Raw genomic sequence first — 17,780 nt, 5'->3', positions numbered from 1 at the left:
AGCTGAAGAGAGCTAACGAAACATCTGCCTGTCTGGAGATGAGATATTTCTATCTGCTTAAATCATCTTTTAGTTGGTGATGATTTCACCATGTTAATATCAGCTTTCAAAAAGTGATCCATGTTACTGTAAGCCCCTCTGCTCCATTTCCACTTACCAGCTATGATGCTGAAAATTGCACCAATTGCAGGAAGTAAATAAAACAACCTATAGCTGTGTGTAAATCCTACTACACTGAAATATATTGTTACATACAGTTTTAATAACCACATTAACTCAAGTAATTTACATATGCAGAATTTTAAGTACCTAAGGGCACTTAAGTAGTTAGGGGCTTTAAATTTTATACTTTATTAGAAAAGTTATAAAATAAGGTAAATGATTGAGTAATGAAAAAGTTACATTTTACAGGGGTGGCTATTTGTAATTTTCAAAAGTTAATTTTTCTAATACCTGCTTAAATAACAGAAGAGGTTTTTTTTCCCACTGCATTTTGCACTATTAAATATTGCACTGCTTTTTGCACCCTCTGCACCAGTTACTGCAGGAGAGTCAAAGTACAATGTACACTGTTTTGACAGTCTAGTATGCCCCAGTTACTGTTGCTTACTGCATGCATTTGGGACAGGGCTGCATTGTAATTAAGTGAGATATTCTATCCGACCTCTGTTTTGTTGTGGTAGCGCAGTTAAAACTCTGAGTGAATTAGTTCAGCATAAACAAGTGAAGACATGGAGGCAGTATACAGTGTGATCGGCTTGGAGTGGATAGACACCAGAAGCATTTTAATATTTTTGTGTGTTTTTCTGCTGTTGATGGATTTTCTGAAGAACAGAGTGCCGAAAAACTTTCCTCCTGGACCTTGGGCTCTTCCTTTCATTGGTGACCTTCATCGTGTCCAACCTTCGAAACTCCACCTGCAGTTCACAGAGGTCTGACCTATATATAAAAATAAGATATTATATGTAAACAATTGCTGAATGTTTAAAGTAACACTCTATTTTGACCCCTTTTAAAATGCCATTTTTCTCATTAGAAGATGGATAAGTGGGAGAAAATGTATGGATGAATAGATGTTGAAATACTTAATAAAATTTTACAACCCATTTGGGAAGACCCTGTGGAAAATATTTACTCAAGTGCAAAAAGGTGGCCAAATAGACTTTATCCTTTATTCCCTCAGTTATTCTGGATGTTTTATCCACCAGGTTTGTCATATTCTGTGGAACAAAAGGACTCAAATGTAGACTTCAGAGATAGAATTAATAAACAAAAAAGAACCTTTATTTAAGCACAGCAGAAGTCCAAAGGGCAGCAGATAGGAAAGTCCATGAATATAAACAGAAGACTGCTGGTGATGACAACAGGAACACAGTGGGAGGATAACCAAAAACAGTACAACACAACAAAGAACTAAAGTGAGGCTTACACTGCTCAAAAAAAAATCTAGTTAGTTAAGTAGCAGAGGGGGGGTGTTAATCACTTTCAGCTGCTTTCGTGTTAATGAAATTAACAACAGTTGCACTAGAGGGCAACAATGAGACAACCCCCAAAACCTATGATTTCATAGGTGGAGGCCACTGATATTTTCCCCTCCTCATCCTTCCTGTTTTTTTTTTTGGCTAGGGTACTACTGTCTGGGCAACGGCACCCTGACTGCCATTAGGTATCGGGATGAAATCCTTGGACCCACTGTCAGAGCCTATACTGGTGTAGTGGGTCCTGGGTTCCTCCTAGTGCATGACAATGCCTGGTCTCATGTGGCAAGAGTATGCAGGCAGTTCCTGGAAAATGAAAGAACTGATAGCATTGACTGCCCCCCACATTTACCTGACCTAAATCTAATAGAACATCTCTGGGACATTATGTTTCGGTCCATCTAATGCTGTCAGGTTGCACCTCAGACTGTCCAGGAGCTCATTGATGTCCTGGTCCAGATCTGGGAGGAGATCCCTCCGGACACCATCAGTTGTCTTATTAGGAATTAAATTTTGGGAAAATGGGCTAGCAAGCCACATCTTTTTTTTTTCTTTTCTTTTTTCACTTTGATTTTAAGGGTATGAATTCAGCCCTCTGTAGGCTGATGATTTTCATAAAACAATGTGGCATCCTTTAGTTCCTAACACATTACCCAGCTCATATCAGTACAGATATCCAACACACACACACACACACACACACAGGTGTAATGCAGAATGAGACACAGCTGGGGAAGCAAACACACCAGAACTAAATCAAGGTAACAAGGATGTAAACTCCACATAGATCATCATGATTCAGGCACCTAAACATTTCACACAGCCACATCAAAGCCCCATGAAGGCTCTTATCCTCATCAAACTTACCAGCTTTTGAGGATATTAGTTTACCAACTGCGCAAAGAGGTTAAACAATGCTGCTGCATGGGCATGTGCTTGTTATTAAAAGAAGAAATCCAATCAAGGGAATAAAATATACTCATCACCATACCTGTCCACTGTCTGTGTTCAGTTTGCAGAGAAATATGGAAACATTTTCAGTCTTCGAATCTTTGGTGGAAGAGTTGTGGTCCTTAATGGCTACAAGCTGTTCAAAGAAGCTCTGGTCCAACAGGGAGAAGACTTCACATATCGTCCCTCAGTGCCCTTGTTTGATGTATTATTTGGGAATAAAGGTAGTGCATTTATTTATTTTCAAAAGTAATTAATTAGTAATTAATTAGAATAGCATCAACAGAACCACCAAATGAGGGATGCTAACATATTCCAGTTAGTTCCAGTTACCACTGTGTGTATGTGTGTTTCCAAAGGTCTTGTGATGTCAAATGGATATCAGTGGAAGCAACAGAGGAGATTTGCTCTTCATACACTCAGAAACTTTGGTCTAGGCAAGAAGACCCTGGAGTTATCCATCCAGCAGGAGTGCCAGTATCTCACAGAAGCTTTTGCAGCTCAGCAAGGCACACAAATATCACACTGACATTTTCCACACAGTTTTCTGTTTGTTACATGTACACCATTTTTGTGTTCCAACAAAGACACATGCCCCAAAGCATCAGTGCATAAAAAAATTGCAATTGTCAGATGTTGCAGAAACATTATTCTTTGCAGAGCTCAAATAGTTAGTTTAGATTTTTTTTTAAATAATGCATACGTCTAGGCTGTTTTGCCTCTTGTCTTTTGGCATGGGTTCCTTTTAGTGCCTCTTATTCACATTGTCTATTTATTTTGCAGGAAAGCTTTTTAATGCCCAGCCAATGATAAACAACGCCGTGTCAAACATCATCTGCTGCTTGGTGTTTGGGAATCGATTTGAGTACGCCGATGAGCAGTATCAGTGTATTCTTCATAGCGTAAATGAGTTAATACACTTACAGGGAACCACGTGGGCACAGGTAAACCTCCTTTAAAACAGACAACAGCATTTAATAATCTTATTAAATCAGGGTGTGTCCATAATACATGTGTCATATTTATTCAAACAACAAGTGCCTCCTTATTCAATCAAATGCAGCAATCAGCCCCTCTAAAAATAAATTTGCAACTAAATTAACTTTAATTTTACTGTTCACTGGAACATATCAACTGAGTCTATAGAAACACATAGTAGAAAAGGTTTGTTGACTTAGTCCCAAAATAAGGTTTTTAAAGTTTTTCTTCTACCGTCTTTGGTGTTGTAGAATTCCCCCAAATATTTGAATTCAGGATTCTTTGAGTGCCATGTCTCTCACTAATGCATAACCCCTGAAACCTGATTTACCCAGATAGAAATGCCATAAGTGTTTCCAGACTGTCAAAGATTTGTTAATTGTCTTCCTGCTCTGTAGATGTACAACACAATGCCCTGGCTGATGAAGTTGTTGCCTGGACCTCATCAGAAGATATTCACTTTGACACAACAGATAATTGATTTCATAAAAATGAAAATCAGAGAACACGTAGAAAACTTTAACCCAGCATCACCGAGAGATTACATTGATGCTTTTCTCGTAGAAATGGCAGAAGTGAGTGTTGTGCTGCATTTTCTTTTTGTATTTCAAATGAAATATGTCAACAGATATTTATTTCTGTCTCGTGTCTCTGGCAGAAGGAAGGCAGTGATTCAGGTTTAGATCACAGCACTTTGAGCGCATGTACTGTGGACCTGTTTTTTGCTGGAACTGAAACTACTACCACTACTTTACACTGGGGACTACTTTACATGATCTACTACCCTGACATACAAGGTATGGATAATATACATATTAAATATTTATTGTTGAATGAGGACCCCCCCCCCCCCCCCCCAAGTCATCTGCAGTAGACAAGAACTGAGTTGTAGTTTTGTGTTTTTTAAATTTTTAAATATTTAAATTCATTATAGTTTCATTTAGTTTCTCACTCTTTTCAGTTTAATATATATTATTCTAAAAATGTTTAAATAGATAGTTTATTGATCCCAAAGGAAATTAGGACAACCAGCAGCTTAATACGCACAATAAATAGAATCCAAACAATGGAGGTAAAAAACTTGTACAAACTATACCAACAATACAGACTAACTGTACTAACGATACTGTTTTACAAACTATACTAAGCTGTAGTGCTTTGAGACAAGGAAACAAAAGAATACAGGGATATGAATGAGTGCGGTAGTGCAATATACATATATGTATGTGCAAACAATGCAGTGCAGTTTAGTTTACTTTTTTTTTTTTAATTATTATGAAATAGGTAGAATTTATCAGAGAACAAGAAGACCAGAATTGGTATTACAATGCAAAAAAAAACACTTTGTGAAAGTTTTTGACTGACACTCATGTAGACTTCCTCTTTTTTTTTAATAAATATAGTGTACTACTGCTTCCTCGTGTTTGACAAGAACTACTGTACTTTTTCTTGGTTCTAACTTTAAAAGTACACGGTCATATTTCAGTTAGTTTATTTTCTTCTTAAGTTTTTCTTTTTTTGAAACTTGTTTCCTGTTCACTGTGCAGAGAGAGTCCAGGCTGAGATCGATGCTGTGGTTGGTTCATCCAGACAGCCCTCTATGACTGACAGAGAAAACATGCCCTATACTGATGCTGTTATTCATGAGATACAGAGAATGGCCAACATCATCCCCCTCAACGTGGCTCGTATGGCATCCAAGGACACTACAGTGGATAAGTACACAATCCCAAAGGTACACAATGTATAAGAATTTCTGGCAGTATAACTGTTGAATAAAATATTTCTGGTCCAGCCACTTGAGACTGGCTCCAAAAGTTGATTCCCCCACACACTCATGGTAAAATACCCAACTAAACAACTAAAAGACATTTAAAGGCTGGATTAAAAATGGTTCTGATATCTGAGGATAGTGTTCTTGTTGCTTTTGAATTACCAAATTGGGCTTCTAAACCATGTGTGTGCTGTCTTCCATATATGGTAACTTCTGACTCCGGAAAAGGAAAATGGCAGCAGCCAAATCACTAATGTTGAAGCATCAAAATGCAGAGACCAAAACCAAAGGATGACTTCACAGTGGCTGTGTCCATCTTTTAGTCTCTGTTTTTGAAGTTATGCCCTCACTATGTTTGGTTTCTCAGATCTTTGCTGCTGTAGGTAGGCCCAGTAAAAAACAACTCCCCATGAATGAAGAGCTCTTTCTACAATGATTCATAAATACAGATAATGATACACTTATGGCCCTGCAGGAGACTGACAGCCTTTCAGGATGTACCCTGTCTTTTGTCCTATGACAGCGAGGATAGGCTCCAAATCTTACAAAATCCACCATTTTATCAAAATGGGACTGAATCAACAATGGTTTCACACTAGGTTCTCTGAAATCCTGCATGTGAGGACAATGTAACTTTAAGAAAACCAAATAAAAGGAGTGATAAGATCTGCAAGTTTATTTCTGCGCTCATTGGAACTGAAACCAGCCCTCTGTGACTGACAGAAAACATGTCCTATACTGATGCTGTTATTCATGAGATACAGAGAATGGCCGACATCGTCCTCTTCAATGTGGCTCGTATGGCAAACAAGGACACTAGAGTTGATAATTACACAATCCCAAAGGTAAACAATCCACATGTTAAGAAGTGTTTTGGCTACTGTTGAACAGCTGAAACAAACTTCCAAATGTTTAGGAGAACTTAAAATTGCTCTGTAATATTATTTTTCCTTTATGAACTGCTGCTCACTGTAGTGTTTCAACTGCTGTACCTGAAAATAACATAACTTTAATAAAACAGAAATCAAATGTTGATGTGAACTGAAATCAGTAACTGTAGGTGACATATTAATATGAAAAGCCAGAATAGTATCTGAAAAATAATCTAATTTCATGATGAAAACAGATAAATCCATTATCAACTATAGTTAATGGTTCAAATATTTAGTGAGCAATTTCACCTTTCTGCTCCTGTCACTTAAATAAATATTAACATTAATAACGCTGAGTGATCGCCGCTGAAGCACCCGTTACCGGCCCCTACATGCCATGAACAGCTGGTTAACACCAAGCTTATCATCGTGAAGGTGACTGAACTTTGAATTACCGTAATTATGCCACCATTTGTCCTATCGGAAAAATTCAAATGGTTTCTGAATATAGGATAGTTATGGCAATTGTTGCCAGAAGTCTGCGTACAGCAGCCCTTTTGAAGTACTTTGTGTCACAGATGACACTTTCAGCATTATAGGGTTAAAAACAGGCATGGTTCTGTCATGGAAATGAGCACACAGGCCCTGGAACACTTCCAGAAATCGCTGTCTGTGAACACAGTTCATTGTAGCATCCACAAATGCAGGTTAATCCTCTATCATGCAAAGAAGAAGCCGTATGAACATTGTGCAGAAATGCTACCATCTTCTCTGTGCCAATGCTCATCTAAGGAGGATCAGAACCACAGGTCAGGGAACTTGCTAGGAGAGGAAAAGAAGTTAAAATATTTTGTCAGACCTGGCCGGCAGGAGACCGTGAGTTAGGAGAAATCATTGGCTTACTTGACAAGAAGTGAAGTCCAACATGGCGAGGGCAGGTATGTTACTGGGCAGGACTGGAATCTCCAACAAGATGGCCGGTGTGTTCCTTTCGCAAGTTTTATCCCAACGTAGCATTATCCGTGATAGTGACTGGAATAGAGAGAGAGGACGTCCTGTGCCAGCTCTACAGGGTGTGTAGGTAGAGAACAGATGTGAGCTTGAGAACAAATAAAGTACAGGAGTAGGAAGCTATTTTCAGGAAGCTGATTTAGAGCACAAAGTGTGCCTGCACTGCTCCTTAAATTCAGCTGGTGATGACTTGATGAGTCGCAGGTGCAGTGCTGTGGGGCAAAGACCCAGACTCCACCTTGAGAGATGAAACCTCCCCACGACTCTCCACCTAGCCCTGAAAAAACATAACAGCGGCCCAGCAACCTAGACAGGATCATGGCAAAGCCACATCCTGCATCTATTATAACTGCATGGCTTCATAGAAGAAGAGTCCAAGTGCTGAACTGGGCTGCCTGTAGTTCAGACCTTTCACCGACTGAAAACATTTGGCACATCGTGAAACAAAAAACTACAACAAAGACCCAAAACTGTTGAGCAGTGAGAATCCTGTATCAGACAAGAATGGGAGAACATTCCTCTCACAAAAGTTTAGCAACAGATCTTGTCAGTTCCCAGACATTTATGGATGCGACATAGTGGAGAACATGGCCCTGTTCCAACTTTTTTCTTAAAATTATACATTTTTCTCTGTAGTTTAACATACTTCTTCTGCTGCTCTACCTTGAACACATCATCAGTGTTGTATCCTGGATTCATCTGCTGTTTCGGGTCTTACAACAGACACCCTCTGCCAGGTGACCGGACTGGGGATGATCAAGCACATGATGATGATAACAGTGGAAAACATGGCCCTGTTCCAACATTTTCTTAAAATTATACATTTTTCTCTGTATAAATAGTTGAAACGTTTTTTTTTTTTCTGTGAGTTTTCCAAATCATTGCATTTTGATCGTACTTACATTTTACACAGCTTCCCTGTTTTTTTTTAAACTGAGATTATACAGTAATCCACCTAGTAGCCCTTCCTGATCTTCCTGCGTCAGCTGGTTTTCTGTCCTCCATCAGTTAACAAATCAACATAATTATGATTCTTTTGCAATTTTAGCATCTAAGTTTTTTAAATTTTGCCATACTTCTTCAGGGCACCATGCTCCTGGCTACACTTCACTCAGTCCTACATGATGAGTCAATGTGGGAAACTCCACACTCTTTTAATCCTCAACACTTTCTGGACCAGGATGGTAAATTTCGAAAGAGAGAGGCCTTCCTTCCATTTTCTGCAGGTTAGTTGGACTTTAACACAACTTATGCTGTTTTAACCAAGGGTTATAAAAGGCCAAATGTCAAAGCTATGCTACATGACTTTGCTTATCATCATTTTGCCACCATCATTTATTTGCTTGTTTGAGCAATCAAAACATGCCTTACCATTGGTTGGTAGGCCATCAGTGTTCCCAATTATAATCTTAGTTTGGTTCAGAGGTGCAGTAAAAATTGTGATACAAGTGAATATTATATAAATTATTAGAATAAAACTGTGTGTATTGTGTATCCTCAGGTAAGCGTGTGTGTCTTGGAGAACAGCTGGCCCGGATGGAGTTATTTTTGTTTTTCACCTCCATCCTTCAAAGGTTTTCTCTCTCACCACCTGCTGGAGAGCAGCCCAGTCTGGAGTTTAGGCTGGGAGGCACACGTTGCCCCAAACCTTACCGCCTCTGTGCTGTAACACGTTGATACATCAGCTATCACAATTTGAAAACATCTGTTTCTCAGCATGATAAATCACTCTCTTTCATTGCGTTGATCATGTAATGCATTTGTAAGCTTTATAAAAGAGTAAGCTACACTTACTAGACGGACTCACTAAACTAGATCCTAAAGGAGGAGTAAAGGTGAGATGAATTCAGACAACCGCTTGTAGTAACATAAGTAAACAAAGCTGGCATTTATTCAAACAATTGAATAAAGTACAAGAAATAATGCTTTCTTTTTTTGTTTATAACCTTTTTTTCAGTTTAGTCCTAGTAGTTCAGTTCTTACACTTTATTTTCACTATGTATGTCCTTCAAATTCCTCCTTTGTTTTTAGTCTTTAACTCAAGAAAAATAAAAGATCCAAAGTAGATTAGAAAGGGGACCTGGGTCGTCCACGGCCCACCAGGAGCTCAGAAGGCCACACATTCTGATGGCAACCGTGTGCGCACCCCAGAGGAGGAAGGAGGGAGACCCCAGAGCGAACCCTCACGGTCAATGGGCAAGAGCTCAGAGAGACAGAGACAATGAGCAGCCCATTTGGGAATATTTATGCATCCATAGTTAGGCAGTATAAAGTAGAATAGTATATTATTCTACTTTATACCAATGAGTACAATTAGAACTTTTATTTTTAATAGAGTATTTCTAAAAAATAAAGGAATAAAACTGTGCTGGGAAACTGTCTTTTGTTTGTTTCAGTCCTTTAAATTTTGACCGCTTGATGGTTTGAAATGGCATGAAGTCACTGGATACAGTTTACAGAATTTTTTTATTTCTGTTGTAGGTGGGTTGGCTGCACTCATGGGTTATAGTTGTTTGCTTCATGCAAGGCATGCAGTTTTTTCCTCACACTGTAAATCACAGGTTTTTTTTATGTCATGCTCTCATAAATCCTGCCATTATGCAACAGACTGTGTGCACACTTTAACCACACTTTTACCAGCTTTAGTGTTAAAAAAATGCTTACATAGTTAAGTTCCTACAGAACTGTAATATAATATATTCTGAAATTGTATAATTAGTACTTAGGGTTTCTATTTAGATATTTCTACATTGTGGTATTGCGTATTTTTCTTGAGTTTACTGTTTTTTTTAATGACATGCTATATGCTGAAAGCCAGCCCCTGACACCAGTGACCTATGAGTTTCAGTAATAAAACTGTCCATCCACATATCTCATTGCACTTTCACAGTGGCAGCATAGCTAAAACACTACCTTATTTAAAAGTGAAGAAATGGAGACATTATACCACATTCTTGGCTTGGAGTGGTTAGATGGCAGGAGCATTTTAATGTTTTTTTGTATTTTTCTGCTTTTGACTGACATTTTGAAGACCAGAGTGCCAAAAAACTTTCCTCCCGGACCGTGGGCTCTTCCTTTTTTCGGCGATGTTCATCGCATCAGACCTGACAGAATTCACCTGCAGTTTAGAGAGGTATGAGTTTTATAATTATTATTACATTATCATACAATAAAATACCAAAGAATTAAAGAAACATCCTAAGGACCTTGTTTACTTCAAACCTATTTTTGAATACCCATTACTTCTCCTTGATGTAAGATTATATGTAACATGTATGTAATAGTAAAAATGAACATTTTAGAGGTAATTTACATCAAGCTCAGGCAAGACCCTACTGAAAACTCTGGAAAACATTAACTCAGTGGACTTTATCCTCAGTTCCCTTTGTTCACACTTTTGTTCTGGATGTTTTGACCACCAAACTCAGAAAAATCTAAATGGTTTACTGAGGCCATAAAACATTATGTCAAGATATAAATTCTGCAGTAAGACAGAAATTGTGAATTGCACTTTACTAGTTTGCTGCTGTTCAGGCTGCCTTTTGGATCCAACCTCAAGAAGCTTTAATTACAGCCACATTTTAGGTCACTGATATTCTCAAATGAACATTTACTCATGTGATTCCAGATTGGTTTCTTGTTAAGAGACACAATTTTTAGTGAGTTTCAAGTTCAAGTTTTATTGTCATATGGACAGTAAAGAAAAATGTTTCCCTGTATAATGAAATTCTGCCTTTGCTGAACACAACAGATGCCGGGGAAAATAGAGGGAAACATCCTCATGTAAAATAGATAAACAGAATAAGTGATCATTTTGGAAACACACAAAAATTAATTTTAAAAGAGCACATGAGAGACACAATAGTAATATAATAAATATATACATATACAGTACCAGTCAAAGGTTTGGACATACCCATAATGGGTGAGTGTGACCAAACTATTGACTGGTACAGTAAATATATAACTTTGCATATAAGAGTTTGAGCTGCAATTGGCAGCATTGGTACAATATTCTAAAATTATTAAGGATACAGAAGAGCAATATTATTCCTCTGAATAAGTATAAGGGACTTAAAGTTTGGAGGAAAAAACATTTTATAATTATGTTAATAACTACATTTTAATTAAGTCAGATTTCGTCCCTTCTTTACAAAGTTTTCCTTCTTAGAAAATTTTTCAACTAACTAATGACACCTGTCCACTGTCATGTTTTCAGTTTGCAGAGAAGTATGGAAAAATCTTCACCCTTCGACTCTTTGGTCAAAGAACTGTGGTCATTAATAGCTACAAGTTTGTGAAAGAAGCCCTGGTCCAGCGAGGAGAAGACTTCATAGATCGTCCCAGCATACCATCATTTATAGATTTATTTGGGAATAAAGGTTGTGTTTTTTTCTTTTTCAGTTTTTCTTTCCAGTTTAGTTAGTGAAGAGTAAAATTGAGACACTAAATGAGAGATATTAGCATTTAGCAAGTGTTTAGTTTCTTACATCCAGTCTAATTTGGTGTATTTATGTTTTCAAAGGTCTTGTGCGTTCAAATGGTTATCTGTGGAAGCAGCAGAGAAGATTTGCTCTTCATACGCTCAGAAACTTTGGTCTGGGCAAGAAGACCCTGGAGTTATACATCCAGCAGGAGTGCCAGTATATCTCAGAAGCTTTCACAGAACACCAAGGCAGAAAAAAATATCTATGCTAGTTTATTGTGAATCATTATTCGTTCATTCTTTTTTATTATTTAAGTGCTTATTACATGGACTTGTTTTGTTTTTCCTGCAAAATGTTAACAAATTAGTGCATGGGAATGAAACTGATTTAAAAGAAAATCAGAAAGAAAATCTGAAAAAGAGCTGAATTTATGAGGCTGATTTGTATAAGCCAACAGAAATTGCTTACTTTGTTGTGATAAGGGGTACTTGGTTTACTTGGGGTCCTGTGTCATATCCAAATGCTCTGTTTTCATTTACAGGAAAGCCCTTTAATGCCCAGCCACTGATAAACAACGCTGTGTCAAACATCATCTGCTGTTTGGTGTTTGGGAATCGATTTGATTACACTGACAAGCAGTACCAGTCCATTATTGGTAACTTCAGTGAAATTTTGAGCTTACAGGGAACCACGTCAACACAGGTGAACTTCCTTCTAATTAAATAATTGCACTTAAACACCTCTACTGCAAAATGATTTCCTTACTAAGTCGTTCTTATTTTTATGTCGAGCGTGTATCCCAATGATCCTGGGAGTTATGTTTTTGGGAGCACAGTTTCCTGGTAGAATCTCTAATGGCAGATAAGTTGTGAGGGGCAGAAATGAGGTAACCAAAGTCAGTCTTAGTGTCAAGACTAGAAGGTTATAGGTTGTAGGTGAGCACCTTCAGAAAATGATGGCTTCACCTGTGAGCCATATACTGTAGTGTTCCAAGCCCATGTTGGCAATCACAGAGGTAAAATCAGTTTGCCTTAAAGTGAGCTGTGTTCTTTTACTGGATCTCTTCACTGGATTCTCCATAATAGATATATTTGAGCAAAAGAGTGTTCAGAAGTACTCGTGGTACCCCGGTAGCCTCCTTTTACATCAGAATCCATCAGCTCATGAAGGGTAGTAAGTGTAGCCGTAGTGCTTCTTGAAGCAAGTCTTGAAACTTTTAAGCCATGTGTCCTTATTTGGACAGTTATTTTGATGCATTATTTAAATCAACTTTAATTTCAATGGACACTGAGGAATATGAACTGCAAATCATCAAATAAGTCAAATCAAGCTTGCTGACCTTTCCCCAAAATATTTTTCCCCTTTTAAGTTACATTTCTACCACTGTCTCTGCTGTTGTGGAATTTTCTGTTAGATTTCAATTGTTTGACTACAATGTCTCTATGTGGTGCACAGAGATATGGATCTCTCTTTGAACATTAATGTTTATCCACTCATTAAAAGATGATTTAATCAGATTTCCAGAGTGCTGAATGATTTAATAACTCTCTTCCTGTTCTATAGATGTATAACACAATGCCCTGGCTGATGAAGTGGCTGCCTGGACCTCATAAGAAGATGTTCACTATGGTACAACAGATAAATGACTTCATAGAAATCAGTATCAAAGAACACAAAGAAAACCTTAACCCAGCATTACCAAGAGACTATATTGATGCCTTTCTGATAGAGATGGGAAAGGTGAGCTTTGGGTTTGAATTCTATTGTGTTTGTTCTGTTTGGTCTTGTAATGAAATAAAACAGATTTTAATTTTTGTTGTTTGTGTCTCTGATAGAATGAGGACAAAGATTCAAGTTTTGCTCTCAGCAGCTTATTTGCTTGCACCATGGACCTGTTTTTTGCTGGAACTGAAACTACTACCACAACTTTGTACTGGGGGCTGCTTTACATGATCTATTACCCTGACATACAAGGTGTGTGTGTGTGTGTGTGTGTGTGTGTGTGTGTGTGTGTGTGTGTGTGTGTGTGTGTGTGTGTGTGTGTGTGTGTGTGTGTGTGTGTGTGTGTAACATTACTGTGTATTTTGTGAAAAAAAAAGTCTCTGTTGTTGGGGGTCTTATATATACACAGTCTTAAACTGTGAGAAAAAGATTTGTACAATAGGCTGTGAAAGTCATCACTGTAATGCACAAAACAGAGTTTTGTACTTTTTTTAAGCGTTGTTATAATTCTTTGATGTTGAGTTTTAATTAATTTCATTCGTTTGGATTCAGTTAGTTTCCAGAGAAGATTCTTCAAGTTTGGTTGACAAATTCACAAATACACTATATTCCCAAAAGTATTCACTCACCCATCCAAATCATTGAATTCAGGTTCACTTTCATGGCCACAGGTGCACACAAGCACTTAGGCATGCAGACTGCTTCTACAAACATTTGTATGGGTCGAGCTCAGGATCTGTGACAAATCATACTGTTCCATCTGGCAATCCAATGGACAAGTCTGGGTTTGGTGGTTGCCAGGAGAACGGTACCTGTCTGGCTGCATTGTGCAAAGTGTAAAGTTTGGTGGACGGGGGCTTATGATGTGGGGTTGTTTTTCAGGAGTTGGGCTCAACCCCTTAGTTCCAGTGAAACAAAGTCTTAATACTTCAGAATACCAAGACATTTTGGACAATTTCATACTCCCAGCTTTATGGGAACAGTTTGGGAATGGCCCCTGTACTAGTGCCCTGATATCATGTCTCCACTGACAAGGTGCCGGTGCTCGTGCCAGTGCTGGTGCAGGTTCCATTGGTTCCATTGGGTGGTTTTTAGTCTGGAAATGGAAGGGTGCAAACAAGGTGGAACATGGTCTCCTTTTACAAATTGTGTTTCTTTTGCTGAAAACATACACAACTACCAACATCTGTGTGCGGAGCAGAGAGAGAGTCACAGATAGCAATTATGTTTTTGCAACCTGTATATAATGTTCAAAAAATCCTATAAATAAAGTGTTAAAAAAATCCCATATACACTACTAAACCTTGTGAAAAGCCTTCTCAGAAGAGTTGAAGCTGTTATAGCTGCAAAGGGTGGGTCCATAGCATATTGAACTCTATGAATTAAGAATGGTGTATCACTCAAGTTCAAATATGTGAAGGCAGATGAGTGAATACTTTTGGCAATATAGTCTACAAAAACTGAAAACATATTTCCTGTATATTTTTCCATTTATGTTTGATAGTTTGGAAATAATTCAGTATCAGTAATAGGTTTCACTCACTCACTCACATTGTTTCTGGTTTTCACTGTGCAGAGAGAGTCCAGGCTGAGATCGATGCTGTGGTCGGTTCATCCAGACAGCCCTCTATGAGTGACAGAGAAAACATGCCCTATACTGATGCTGTTATTCATGAGATACAGAGAATGGCCAACATCATCCCCCTCAACGTGGCTCGTATGGCAACCAAGGACACTACAGTGGATAAGTACACGATCCCTAAGGTATGCAGTCCATATGAACATCTGGCAGAACAGCTGCTGATTAAAATATTTCTGGCCCACAAGACCAGCTGTTGGGTCGTAAGTTCAGGGGTCCCCAGGTTCCTTTTGGACAAAAATTAAAACCAAAATTTCAAAAAAAACATCACTGTGATGCGCAGGTTCCAGTGCAGGCTGTTTATTAGACATATTGGTTACACAAAACAGAGGCAAAAACCAAAACACAGATAGTAACAGCACTAAGACTAAATACACACACAAAGGGGGAGAGAGAAGAAAGAAGAGAGAAACAAAGACAGAGAAAGATGCAGAGACAGGAAGAGAAGAAAAAGAGGACAGGAAAGGGAAAAGCAAAAGTAAGAGAGTAACAAAGAGCAAGCGCATCATTTTTATAACCTAAAGATGGTCACTACCCACTTGCCTTTGACCCGTCTCTATTTGCATAAAGTGTAATCCCCTGAAACCTGATCACTGACCAACCCACTATGGGCTCCACTAGTTCCGCTAGGTTCAAAGTCACAGTTCACCGGGGCTTTTCATAACCTACAGCAGTTCTAACAGCTGTCAATATGAAGGACTTTGCTCAGCTGAAACTACCTCTCCAAAAATACTCCCGCTGTCAGCCCTCTATAACTTCTGCTATAAAAAACTCATTAGGGCAAGATTTATACAAGATTTATTCCCACACTTATTCATATTTCACAAACACAGGTAGGTCTTCCAACCCAAATTTCAGGGGCACACTGTCCTAAGCAACTTGAATATCCTGAAGGTGATACAATGATACAAAATACAAAAAGTTGTGCATTAGATAAAAGTGAAGCTCTAAACATAGATGAGAGTGGATTCAACAGGAGATAAAAGTGAGGCCCTGAGCATCCAAGGGAGTTTTATCCTACTACCTAAAGCATACAGTGTTCATTAATCCAGTGTGCGTGACTAATGTATTTGCTAATAAATGATATAAAAATAGTAACAGTAAAATACTAAAATCAAAGTGATAAGAATTCCCAACACAGCCACTTGAGAAAAGTCAATCCCCATAAACTCCCATGTTAAAATACCCAACTAACCAGCATTAAAAACAGATTTAAAACCTGTAAGTCACCATCTGGATTTTTAAGATTGAAAGTTAGGGTGTGGCTACTGTGCAGACACAGGGAGCAATGAATTCCTGTCGGCTAAGCCTCATTTCCACTAATGTGAGTTACTAAATTGAGCTTCTCAACCATGTGTGTGCTGCCTTCCATGTATGGTAACTTGTGACTCCAAAAAAGAAACAATTTTGATTTTTTTTTCCAGTATCAGTTTCTCAGTCCTTAAGATTATTTTGTGTTTTTTTTCAGGGCACCATGATCCTGGCTACCCTGGACTCAGTCCTACGTGATGAGTCGATGTGGGAAACTCCGCATTCTTTCAACCCTCAACACTTTCTGGACAGGGATGGTAAATTTCGCAAGAGAGACGCCTTCCTTCCATTTTCTGCAGGTTGGTTGGATGTTAAGACCACGTATGTTATTTTAGCCAAGGCAAAATGTCATGTAGCCTTGGCACATTGCAGACATGCAGTAAAATCTGTGATACAAGTGGATATCTTGTAAGTTGTTTGAATAAAACTTGTGTTTAATTGTGTATTCCCAGGTAAGCGTGTGTGTCTTGGAGAACAGCTGGCCCGGATGGAGTTATTTTTGTTTTTCACCTCCATCCTTCAAAGGTTCTCTCTGTCACCACCTGCTGGAGAGCAGCCCAGTCTGGAGTTTCAGATGGGAGGCACACGCCGTCCCAAACCTTACCGCCTCTGTGCTGTAACACGTTAATCCATCAACTATCTTAACTTGATGGTGTCTTTTTCTCGGCACAATGAATAACTGTCTTCCATCAGCTCCTCCAGGGGGACACCAAAAATTTGTAAAAAATTCAGGAGAAAAGGATAAATTACATTATTTCACCACATTCCAATCATGTGCAACTGATGTACACAATAAAATCAAATAAATTCAAATGACTTATTTTTTTCAGTGTGAGGTTTTGGAAATACATCAGAATAACATAGACGCTGGTTTTTGTGAAGGCTGTTTGGATTGAGGGTAACAAACTTTGAAGGTGTTCTGCACAGAAATTGCACCATAGATATATATATGTGATTTAAGGGCTTGTATAATTAAAGGAGAAACTATAAAAACAAAACACTATTGTTTGTTTTAACATTTATTTTTAAACTAGAAAAAAATGATTCAATTTAAAATTAAATATAACAGCTGCTGGTCTGCTAATAGTGCCAGGAGTGGATGAGACATTAAGTCACTGATCCACACCACTAGGATCTACAGTAATGACACTGGAATGTCATCTGGACTGGAGAAGTGTAGTTGGATGTAACAAAGAGAGGGAAGGTAGTCAGAACTGAGGGGACTGCATTACGAGAAGGCAATATTGCATTGAAGATAGCTACAAGTACCTTGGAATCCCACAGGCAAATGGGAACCACGAAAAGGCCATTAGGAAAGCTGCAACTGCCAAGAACCTGCAGAGAGTAAGGCAAATCCTGTGGAGTTAGCTGAATGGGAAGAACAAGATTTGGGCAATCAACACCTACGCCCTGCCAGACATCAGATACCCTGCTGGGATAATAAGGTGACCAAAGGAGGAGATAGAAACTGCTGACAAGAAAGCTCCTTACCTGTGTGGAAAGTTTCACCCCAAATCCAGCACTCAACTCAGTGAAAAAGTGGTAGGCCACATAAAATGACAGAGTGGGGTCAGCGGATGCTGAGGTGCATAGTAAACAGAGGTCACTAACTTTCTG

At 38.5% G+C, this 17,780-nt stretch overlaps 2 protein-coding genes across 3 annotated transcripts; both read left to right on the top strand.

Moving 5' to 3' along the window:
• The first annotated feature begins 597 nt into the window (after window positions 1-597).
• On the top strand, window positions 598-9,429 carry LOC115778545 (cytochrome P450 2J2-like). 2 transcript variants are annotated; one of them, XM_030726622.1, is made up of 9 exons: window positions 598-932; window positions 2,491-2,653; window positions 2,789-2,938; window positions 3,213-3,373; window positions 3,806-3,982; window positions 4,069-4,204; window positions 4,955-5,142; window positions 8,149-8,290; window positions 8,566-9,429. In XM_030726622.1, exons 1-9 carry the CDS (start codon window positions 732-734, stop codon window positions 8,739-8,741), a joined length of 1,494 nt encoding a protein of 497 aa, XP_030582482.1. In that variant the 5' UTR covers window positions 598-731; the 3' UTR covers window positions 8,742-9,429. The 2 variants fall into 2 exon arrangements, with proteins under 2 accessions (XP_030582482.1, XP_030582481.1); XM_030726621.1 differs by having other exon boundaries at window positions 4,066-4,204.
• Window positions 9,430-9,996: 567 nt separating this feature from the next.
• On the top strand, window positions 9,997-17,100 carry LOC115778544 (cytochrome P450 2J2-like). Its single transcript, XM_030726620.1, has 9 exons — window positions 9,997-10,197; window positions 11,284-11,446; window positions 11,590-11,739; window positions 12,033-12,193; window positions 13,055-13,231; window positions 13,327-13,465; window positions 14,790-14,977; window positions 16,321-16,462; window positions 16,616-17,100. The coding sequence occupies exons 1-9, from the start codon at window positions 9,997-9,999 to the stop codon at window positions 16,789-16,791; spliced, it is 1,497 nt and encodes a 498-aa protein (XP_030582480.1). The 3' UTR covers window positions 16,792-17,100.
• Window positions 17,101-17,780: the final 680 nt, after the last annotated feature.

This window comes from Archocentrus centrarchus, chromosome 4, assembly GCF_007364275.1.
Source record: "Archocentrus centrarchus isolate MPI-CPG fArcCen1 chromosome 4, fArcCen1, whole genome shotgun sequence".
Lineage (NCBI taxonomy): Eukaryota > Metazoa > Chordata > Actinopteri > Cichliformes > Cichlidae > Archocentrus > Archocentrus centrarchus.
Note: the sequence above shows the minus strand (reverse complement) of the source record. Positions and strands in the feature narration are given on the sequence as shown.